The sequence below is a fragment of the Sebastes fasciatus genome, chromosome 2 (assembly GCF_043250625.1).
Source record: "Sebastes fasciatus isolate fSebFas1 chromosome 2, fSebFas1.pri, whole genome shotgun sequence".
NCBI lineage: Eukaryota > Metazoa > Chordata > Actinopteri > Perciformes > Sebastidae > Sebastes > Sebastes fasciatus.
The window spans coordinates 25,012,005-25,023,103 of NC_133796.1; the positions used below are offsets into that span (position 1 = coordinate 25,012,005).

The 11,099-nt window shown below is 38.1% G+C and overlaps 1 protein-coding gene across 2 annotated transcripts; it reads right to left on the bottom strand.

The window, feature by feature from the left end:
* Positions 1 to 1,779: 1,779 nt before the first annotated feature.
* Positions 1,780 to 10,928, bottom strand: ca7 (carbonic anhydrase VII). 2 transcript variants are annotated; one of them, XM_074615264.1, is made up of 7 exons: positions 10,775 to 10,928; positions 9,596 to 9,793; positions 7,276 to 7,394; positions 6,260 to 6,355; positions 5,676 to 5,738; positions 5,414 to 5,569; positions 1,780 to 3,064 (listed from the first exon to the last, which is right to left on the bottom strand). In XM_074615264.1, exons 1-7 carry the CDS (start codon positions 10,809 to 10,811, stop codon positions 2,945 to 2,947), a joined length of 789 nt encoding a protein of 262 aa, XP_074471365.1. In that variant the 5' UTR covers positions 10,812 to 10,928; the 3' UTR covers positions 1,780 to 2,944. The 2 variants fall into 2 exon arrangements, with proteins under 2 accessions (XP_074471365.1, XP_074471374.1); XM_074615273.1 differs by lacking the exon at positions 1,780 to 3,064 and adding an exon at positions 3,122 to 3,721.
* Positions 10,929 to 11,099: the final 171 nt, after the last annotated feature.

Here is an 11,099-nt window from a genome sequence, read left to right on the forward strand (position 1 = left end):
AAAAACTCACTCTAGTTCAGAGTTATAGGCGACTATTAGTACCTTTTTTTTCATCACAATCCAGCCTTAAACAGACCTTGCTGATCTTAAATCTGTTAAATTAAATAAACTAATCTCCATTTCAGTTAAACTATTTTGTTTATTAATTGTTAATTATCATCTGTAAATCTAATTCAAATTCCACAAGTATAATAATTAGGGCTGTCAAAGTTAACGCGATAATAACTTGTTAACACAAATTCATTGAGAATTTAGAGTATAGAGGAAGATACTGGCTTCATATTAAACTAGAAAACCTAAGGAATCCATTGGTACCAAACATGTCATACTAACTTGTTGGGAAGGAGGCTAAATAACGCGCCGAACTTGTGCTAAATTTTGGTAAGAAAAAACTGACATGGCCATTTTCAAAGGGGGTCCCTTAACCTCTGACCTCAAGATATGTGAATGAAAATGGGTTCTATGGGTACCCACGAGTCTCCCCTTTACAGACATGCCCACTTTATGATAATCACATGCAGTTTGGGGCAAGTCATAGTCAAGTCAGCACACTGACACACTGACAGATGTTGTTGCCTGTTGGGCTTCAGTTTGCCATGTTATGATTTGAGCATATTTTTTATGGTAAAATGCAGTACCTGTGAGGGTTTCTGGACAATAGTTGTCATTGTTTTGTGTTAATTGATTTCCAATAATAAATATATACATGCATTTGAATAAAGCAAACATATTTGCCCACTCCCATGTTGATAAGAGTATTAAATACTTGACAAATCTCCCTTTAAGGTACATTTTGAACAGATAAAAATGGGATTAATGTGCAGTTAATCATGATTAGCTGTGGACAATCATGTGATTAATCGCAATTAAATATTTTAATTGATTGGCAGCCCTAATAAGAATACACAATCTAAGTTTTTAGTCTGCAAACAGACCTCCATCATGCCATCTGCTGGACAAATATCATAGCCACATGTTGAAGTGAGAGAGTGAATGTAACTGGATAGCAAAAATTACATGTTAACATTTGATTGTTTCTTAGAGTTTCCTTAGTAAATCCAAATGTGAATAGCAATCACATTAAAATATTAACTCACAGAAAGTTGTTTGTGTGTCTCTGGATGAACTTACAGCATCTTGTTTAAGAGGGTCAGAGTTAAATGAGAATCAGTGTATCTACTTTATTTATATATATTTATATAAAAAAAAAAGATTGATACAAAGACATTCTTTATGTGTTGGTCCCATTCAGAAAACCAAGACAGAAACACATGTACGGGTGTAATGGCCTCTCTCCACATTTATTACAATATGAGTCTATTGGTAATATAAACACTCTAAAACCTGCTGAATTTAAGGGCTAAATAAAACTGGCTCAATGAACACAGCTGGTAAATAATTGACTGTGATCACAGTCCGTCATTCCTCCAGGCTACTACCTGGATACTGATTACCTTGAACCCAGTGTTGCTACTTGTGATCAGTGAGAGAGTTTAAACATTTGCATGAATGGCTCCTCTGTCCAAAAACCTATTGTAGACACCAGGTACAAGATCCAGTTATTGCAGCTTAAATAAAGAACGTGAACAATGCTTGTTCTCTTCTGTCAACAACCTGAAGTTTGCCATTTGTCTTTTTTGGAAACACCGAATACAAGACCAGAAATGTGCAGTGCTTAGTTTAGAGCAGAAGCAAAAGCTTGATTATCCCAAATCATCAAGTACAGAAAGACTCTTGTTTCTGTATATGTAAATATTACTCTTACTGTAAGAATATATAAGAAAACACTGTAAAACAAAAGTTACATTGAATTTTATTTTGTTCAGAAAACATCACAAGATTTTTGAATGCATTACAAAATATTCAAACCACCCTTAAATTACAATTTTAATGTTCTTTCACATAAAACAATCATAACTGACGTGTCATTCATGTGTGCATTTTGATGTATGGGAACAAAAATCAGCTCATACCCGTCATACCTCCGTATTGGTAAAATCCAAGTCCATCTAAATAAGTACCAGCGTTACACAAAGCTGCCATAACTCTCCCAAGGGAGACACCGGGGCCTCGGTCAGGCATTTCCATACTGGACTTAACAGCGTGCATCACCTCCTGCATAGTAGAAACACTACAACACTTCAGGCAGGATGCAGATTCAGAGTTTGATTGAAATATTTAATTCATTGGCTCCTTGTTGTTAGGGCAGCTGGAGTTATAAATAATAAATCCCAAATGAGAAATAGCTATGAACACAAGTTTTTGTTCAATCTGAAGAGCATGTTAAAAATAATAATCTCTTGAGCTCTAAAAGGACCTGAGACTTCCATGCCCTATACGTCACGGCCAAACAGCAGTTAAAGCAAACATAGCGCTAATCCAATTCCATCTTCAGCTGGGATTGTTGGGACTGGACGGGATCTGTGGCCACATGGATTGGGAATCCACCAGCAATAGGCTGGATCAACGGGGATCAATCGGGATCAGTCAGGAGGCCGCGAATCTGCAGACGGCAGAGTGCTGTGATACCAGAAACACACTGCACGGGTACACAGACTTACATACTGTATAATAGCACCTTACAAGCAACAGCTTGTTCTCTTTTTTTTGAATCTTCATTAATATATAGTTTGTTATAATAATAGCACATATTAGTCAAATAACAACCTTGCAAAGAGTTAATATTATATTGCTTCATAACATCCCTTTAATTTCTCCCTAAATCATTCAAAACCTGATTCCTTCCTCTGCCACTGAAGCTTCTGACCAGTCGAGGGACACATGGCAGTGATGAGGATTACTATTCTGTACAAAGTAAATCAGAAATCCTCAGGACAAGCTACCATGAGGTAAAAAAGAAAGTACAATCAAATTAATGCATTCACTGTCACTGTCTAAAAGAGCTTGTGTTGTTGTCTACGACTTCAGATCTCTCGGGGTCTCATTAATTGGAGGAACGCACTTTCCTGCCTTTGAGAAGCTGGGGAGTCCTGAAGTTGTTTTCCATGCGCGTTCTCTGATCCTCTTCCTCTCCGGAGAACATAAGCGTTCTGAACTTGCCCAGCTGCATCGGGAGAGACAGAAAGACAGACTTTTCTCTTAATATTTTTTGCAAAGAAGTTGAATTTATTTTGTTAAACAGGCTCTATAAGCACTTTAAAAAGGATACAGCTGGGGATATTTTGTGTTATTGTCAACAAATCACTGTTAAAAGACCAAAACCAACCTACCTACTATATTGAATATTACCAGAATTATTCATGCCACTTTTAAAAGTGCCACACATCCTACCCTCTTTTTTGGTATTTCCCTTATGAGTGAAAATTAAAAACAAAATAATACCCTGTTATATAAGGGCTTTTCCCTGCTGGGTCTCCATGCAAGCATTTCTCAATTAAAGCCCTGCAAACATCCAGCCATCCATCCATCCATCAGGATAATCAGCTGGAGGGGATCAAAGGCTTGAGACTGGAGTCACAGGTTGTGAGGCCAGTTGCCTAGCTTAAGCCTCACCCTCAGCTACACATGGGTTTACAGACAGACCGCTCGCTCACGGCTGCACCCCGAGGTGCCACCGTCATTAAAACTCCCGATTCCTCATGTACAGTCACTGGAGTTAAACATGGGGAACTAGACCAGAAAAGATCAGCAAAGTGTACGAGTATAATCCAGAGGCTGGCAGCAGTCGCCACGGGGCCGTCTCACAGGGGGACCTGGAAGGCTGCAGACGTCCGGTCAGTCAGCTTAACTTGTCAGCAACCTGGGGTTACCAGACCCAAACTTTCTGATTAAACTCAGTGCTTAGAGGGGTGGATAAAAACAAGTCAACCCTCAACACAGCATCCCCCATGAATGATGCTCGCTCTTGTCCGTACCTCTAAATATAGCATCAGACTTAGTCAATGTTTGGACAAGCTACAGCATAGAGGTAAACCCCACTACTACTCAAACCTGACATACTGATCCAGTGATGCTCAACTTTGGTTTGACAACAAAGGCAGTGGCTCCTTGCAGCCTAGCAGAGCATAGCCCAACATTATGCAGGTCAGGGAACATGGACGTCACAACTGACTAATCGACTGCAGCATCAACGCTTTGAGCTCCACACTGACCTACAGATACAAGTTCTGTCTCCAGGTATAACTGGGTGCAGTTGTGTTATTTAAATCAAATAAGTAAATTCAGTCTCCTATACATTTAAAAAAACTGTACATTTTGAGAAAAGATCAGAGAAATATGGGTGCAGATTAGGGCTGCAACTAACGATTGTTTTCATCGTCGATTAATCTGTAGATTATTTTCTCAATTAATTGATTAGTTGTTTGGTCTATAAAATGGGGGAAAATGTCAATCAGTGTTTCCTTAAGCCCAAGATGACATCCTCAAATGTCTTGTTTTGTCCACAACTCAAAGATATTCAGTTTACTGTCATAGAGGAGTAAAGAAACCAGAAAATATTCACATTTAAGAAGCTGCAACCAGAGAATTTTGACTTTATGTTTTCTTAAAAAAATTAATCAAACCGATTAATCGATTGTCAAAATAGTTGGCAATTAATTTAATAGTTGACAACTAATTGATTAATCATTGCAGCTCTAGTGCAGATCATTGGCTACAACAAATATATGAAAGCAATCAGGAAAACTATTTAGAGTACATACATGTACATCCATGTGCAGTTGGGAATCAAGAAAATATAAAGACGGTTTTGTTTAAAATCATGTCATTGTCTCATTTCAGATACGAATATCTGTTTGATATATCTTTCTTTCATTCATTATGAATAAGAGATGCTTGGCTTTTATACTTCTAGTTCTATAATTGCCTCTTTTTAAGCAGCGATGGTAGATCTAGTTAAGAGGAAGGAAAACTAGGGATCTATAGTTTCAAAGAAACTATAGATCTTGTGCCAGAGAGGTTGCCCACTACCGGATTGGGGTTAATGCCGTGTACGAATGGCTGTATCACATGACCTGGAATAATAAATAACTACTACAGTGTTGGAAATCTGGCATATATTGTGGTCAAAGTTAGCGCTGCAACGATTAATCAATTAGTTGTTGACTAATAAATTAATCACAAACTATTTTGATAATTGATTTATTGGTTTGAGTAATTTTTTAAGAAAAATCAAGTCCAAATTCTCTGATTCCAGCTTCTTAAATGTGAATATTTTCTGGTTTCTTTATTCCTCTATGACAGTAAACTGAATATCTTTGAGTTGTGGACAAAACGAGACATTTGAGGACGTCATCTTGGGCTTAAGAAAACACTGATCAACATTTTTCACCATATTCTGACATTTTATAGACCAAACACCTAAAAGAGAAAATAATCGACATATTAATCAACAATGAAAATAATGATTAGTTGCAGCCCAACTCAAATGAAGATGTTTGCAACACACACACACCTGTTTTTCAGACACTACGATTGGGTCTTTCACGACGATCCAGATGACGCTCTCGTGCAGCGGGGGCGTGGTCAGAGAGCCTAGGTAGGTCCAGTAGTGGAGGCTGCTGGGCAGGAGGCACTTGGGGTTGAAACCTTTGAAATCTGTGACGCTGCCCTATAATGAAAACACCGCAGCTTTTATGTTACTGCAATTATGCTGAGAGCAGGTCATAAACCACATGAATATTACATGTAATAAATTCCAGTGACATAGTACTCACTTTAAACTTCACCGTGAACAGAGCATCTGTTATCACGTGGAGCCATCGGTGGTCGTCACCTGTCTTACGTAACAGATGAGAGTGTTTTTGAAATTCATTTGAGACTTTTGGAGGGAATCCATATCAAGTCTTTATATAAAATCTCACAAATGTTCATTTTTGGTGGAGCTGACATATCAAAACATTACAGCACCACAACACTGGTGTAAGGAGCAATTACTCACTATCATAACAGATTTTCAGCTAAACACAACTGAACGCAGCTTTGTGACTAATCACTTTTCTCTCACAACTTCTACAACCTTTTGAATTCACCGCCCACATCTTAGTCTTTTATCCTGTGATTCAAAATGTGAAGTAAAACAAAATAGTAATTCAGTCTGTTAACCATGCTATGCAGAAATGGTTGTATGCACACAGAAATAATGCCAGTGGTGCAAAAGAATTGTAGTAAAAGAAGAAGTGAAGATAAATTCTGAATGAATTGCTGGACTACAACATATCATTCTGCCCTTTTCTTCTGTTCAAGAAGCCATGACCTAAAAAAACAGAAAATGGGATTGCACTTAAGAGAAACATCTTACTTCTAAAAAGATGCCGAGGACAGCGAGGCCGTCAGGAGCTGTCGCCGCCTCCCCAAACGTCTTGTACTTGACAGCATTCCAGTGAACTAGATGAAGCTGGAGGAGAGAAAGAAAGAAAAACAGAAACAGAAATGGCTTTATAGTTAAATATATTAAAATCACAAGACATTGATACGCAGATGGAAAATACTGGTAATCTTTAGCATCAAAGCTGTTGATTTTATTTCATTCCAAAATATGTTACCACTAGGGCTGTCAATTGATTAAATATTTGATCGTGATTAATCGCATGATTGATCACACATTTTTTATCTGTTCAAAATGTACCTTAAAGAGAGATTTGTCAAGTATTTAATACTCTCATCAACATTGGAGTGGGCAAATATACTTGCTTTATACAAATGTATGTATATATTCATTATTATAAATCAATTAACAACACAAAAAAAATTACAAATATTGTCCAGAAACCCTCACAGGTACTGCATTTAGCATAAAAAAATATGCTCAAATCTTAACATGGCAAACTGCAGCCCAACAGGTAACAACAGCTGTCAGTGTGTCAGTGTGCTGACTTGACTATGACTTGCCCCAAACAGCATGTGATTATCATAAAGTGGGCATGTCTGTAAAGGGGAGACTCGTGGGTACCAATAGAACCCATTTTCATTCACATATCTTGAGGTCAGAGGTCAAGGGACCCCTTTGAAAATGGCCATGCCAGTTTTTCCTCACCAAAATTTAGCGTAAGGAGCGTTATTTAACCTCCCTTATGCTAGTATGACATGGTTGATACCAATGATTCTTTAAGTTTTCTAGTTTCATATGATGCCAGTATCTTCACTTCAGTTTTAAAACTGAGCCTGCTACAACCTCCGGAAGATCGATTGCGTTAATGCGTTTAAGAAATTAGTGGCGTTAAACGAATGCAAGTTAATGCGTTATTATCGCGTTACCTTTGACAGCCCTAGTTACCACATATACCGTACAACACACTGAAGTACTCAGACACTGACCTCAGAAGCATAGCTGTTTCCTGCTACAGTGTGCTCAGAGCCATGGCAGCCCTTTCCGCCCCAGTGGAAGTGAAACTGTTTCAGCCTGTAGGGGTTGTCAAGGGGGCCTCCCCGGATCACTGTATTGGACGGGATATAAAACAATAAATAAATAAAATGAAAAAGGTTCAGCATTCACACACATGCACACACCCCTACGGTCTGTGGGCGTTAAACTGGTTTCCAGCAGAGCATCCTGTGTGCAGCATCATCCAAACAGCTTCACTGCAGGAAGAGCCAACCTGGTAACACCCAGCATACTTTATTAGTCATGAGCACCAACAGAAAGGCCGCATGCTTTACCAACAAATCTATCATTCGAGCTTTGTGGCACAAGCTTTAGGTCTGAGACACAAATAGCCAATCCTATGCTAAATAAAGCAACGTTAAAGCTACCATTAGCTCGGTTTAGCTTTACATTGAGGTCCACTAACCAACAAGGATGAATAGAAGCTTTAATACAGGGCTGGGCGATAATTCAATATGATAATGTATTGTCTATGAAAACATAGACAGTATAGGTATATCGTGATACACAATCATGTCATCTAAATTGATAATAACAAGCAATACCAACTCAAATTTCTCAGAAAATCTGATCAAACTCAGATAAATCAAACTATTGTCTTAATCTAATTGCTCTTCATTTGTGTGCATGCATGCAAACAGTCAGTATATTGTGTATACTGTATACCATTTAATTTTTTTTTCCTCTATAAATTTCACTTGAAACCATTGTGTTCATTTTGCACTAAAGTTCTTAATTAAATGATAAAATACTCCGTACTTTTCATTTGTCAATTCACAGAGTATACAGACATAGCTTTTACCATGTTATTTCATATAGACTATTTATTTATTGACCTACCAGAAAACATGTTATATCGTGATATATATCGTTATATGAAATAACCTTGAAATCGAAGATTCTGGCCATATCGCCTAGTGCTTGTTTAATATAATTTATGTCATAATGGCATTCAGTCTATTATCAGAATAGTCCAGACTGTTTTCAGAGCCTATGGCTGGCATTGCTGGGTATGAACACCGGTCTAATCTGACGGTTATTCATTGTGATGCTGCTGACATCCTTCTGACAAACGGGCCAGGTCACATTAGTTCGGCATGAATGGCACAAAGAGCAAAGACACTCCTCTGTTCCATCTTATAATATAGATGTATAGGATAACCACAAAAATAAATGTGATCTGTTTCATGACAATCTGTTAACTACAAAAATGTGATGCGAATTCTTTATCTAGAATATGAGGAGATTAGTAGAGGGCCACTGATAAATAACTGATCAGGTGGTTAATGGTAATAGTAAATCCTGACCTTGACAATGCCAACATTAATGACTGTCTGAGGAAAGAACTGCATTAATTATAATTAACGTAATCCTTGTATTGTTAGTTATTCTAACATTCAGAGCCAGATCTTTGAGATCCTAATATGATATATTGTTAAAAGTTTGTATTACTTGAATATAGTGGTATATCTGTCTTTATAGAAATGTGTATCTATTTTATCCTCCTTCTCTTACCAAAACAACAGTGACACAGAACACCGTCATGTCTGAATAGTCATTTGTACACCCAGACCAAACTGACAACAGCAGGTTTAGGAGATTTCATTTGAACTATGTGGAGAAGTGCCTCTTCCTTCATTAATTACTTTGGGTGACAGCTACGTGCTTGCTCTGTGGAAACTGTCTGAGCCAAACAGCCCCACATTTCTGAGCTTATCATTCATGTTAATGACAGGGTGGTTAACATGCATCCACCCAGTGATAAAAGCAAAAAGGGTCATAATAAGCATTGAGATCACCTGAGGATATTATGTCTCTTGTCCAGCAGACAGATGCTCATACAGTTAACTGCTGGCTGCACTTCCCTGCAGCACAATCAGCGTTTTTGTTGTTGTTTGATTATGGGCTTTTATGCACATGGTTTGCACTTTTCTAAAAAACAAGTCTCACCTCTCAAACATGTGTTTATTAAAAGTAAACTTTTAGCGCTTGCTTCCACAGCAAGACAACAGATATCAGATTATCCCTGGACTGTGATCTCTGTCAATAATCTTTTAATGCGGTCATAGGTCATCAATGCACGTACTGTAGTCTCTGACGTCTCAAGACATTACTATCCATTCACATTTCTGTTTGTTATTTTCACCACATCTAGAGCCAAGTAGATTGTGCAGATCTAAAAATAGAACATTTGTTTGTTTGTGTTTTAAGTTATTAAGTTATAAGTAAATGCAAATAAATAATTTTTCTCACCTGAACGGTCATCCGAGTCCTCAAACTCCACAACAACAGAGTGTCCGTTGTTGGCGATGTTGATGGAGGTACACAGATCGTAGTTGAGGAGAATGGGACCCAGACTGGAGTCGTGTGAAGCCTGTTGAGGGACGATGTCAATGGGAGACTGACGGTCTCCCTGGGCAACCGGGTAGTTTTTGTGCCACACAGTAGGACCTTGAAAGATCATAGAAGAGAAAAGAATATATTTTTACAGCTTCAATACACCCAGCACTGCACTTATGAAACTTATGGTGATTCATTTAATTTAATTTCAAAATGTATTTCAAACATGTAGAATACAAAAAAAAGAAAAGAAAAAAGAAAGAAAAAGAATGATCATACCAACAAGTGGACAGTCAGAAACTAGTATTTACATACAATGAAAAGCATAAGAAAAATAAATTGTCAAACACTTGATGCCTTGATTTACATATTCGAAAAGGAGTGAGAAGAAGTATAAATTTATTTAATCCCACCCCTTTCCACAGATCAAATGTACTTTAAAACAAAATCCCAATAGGTCAACTTCAAAGAAATTACATTATTTATAAAGCATAATAATAAATTGTATTTATATAGTGCTTTTCAAGAAACTCAAAGACACGTTACAAAGCTAAAATGATCATAAACAAGGACACCATAATACATAAAACACAACATGAATCACACATTAAAAGCAGTTCTAAAAAGGTGAGTTTTGATTATTGATCTGAATGTGGACAGGTGGGTGCAGTCTCTATTAATAGAATAAAGCTTTAGTTCAGTTAAGTAACTGATCAAGGTCTGTTTCCAAAGCAACAACTTACAGGTGGGACCATCATAATAAAATCAAGACCTCATGAATTAAAAAAAAAAAGATATCCACATGTAGCACAGTAAGTAGAGCCACATGTATTGAATTGACACTGATGCAGTGAAATGTCTCTCAGGGCAAATTCAGGTTAAGGTGACAGCAGGCATCCATCCCCTTTAAGCATTATGAGGCTAATCTCTTATTAACAGAGCTGCTCCTCTCAGTCTCTCCTCTGGATGAGACACGCAACCCAAACAGAGCCACAGTAAACATTTATACTGGAGGATATAGAAGGTTAATTGCCTCCAATATATGTGTCAGTAATAAAGGAGTCTGTCTGGATGCTGGGAGATCTTTCTTACCGTCCTCTTTCCCATATCCCCACTGATTCCCGGTCATCGTCCCGGTAAGCGGATTCAGGTCTGACCGAGCTGTCGGTGCGCACGTGGAGGACGGACACGGATATCAGCCGGTGAAGCTGTTGATGAAGTTTATGTAGCTGCAGTGGAGGAAGAGCAATTATCCCTTTATGGACACGCCCCTTCACACACACACACACACACACACACACACACTCACACACACACACACACATACACAGACACACTCACACACACGCACACACACACGCGCACACACACACACACACTCGCACACACACGCAGTCCACCTGTCTTTTAAAGCTTA

Bases quoted from the DNA above. Each gene is read 5' to 3' on its own strand.
- ca7 (XM_074615264.1), bottom strand. From the start codon at position 10,811: ATGACCGGGAATCAGTGGGGATATGGGAAAGAGGACG. The intron at 9,794-10,774 runs GTAAGAAAGATC...TGATCTTTCAAG, and splicing joins GGGATATGGGAAAGAGGACG to GTCCTACTGTGTGGCACAAA. The intron at 3,065-5,413 runs GTGTGTGTGTGT...CTCCCGATGCAG, and splicing joins TCGTAGTGTCTGAAAAACAG to CTGGGCAAGTTCAGAACGCT.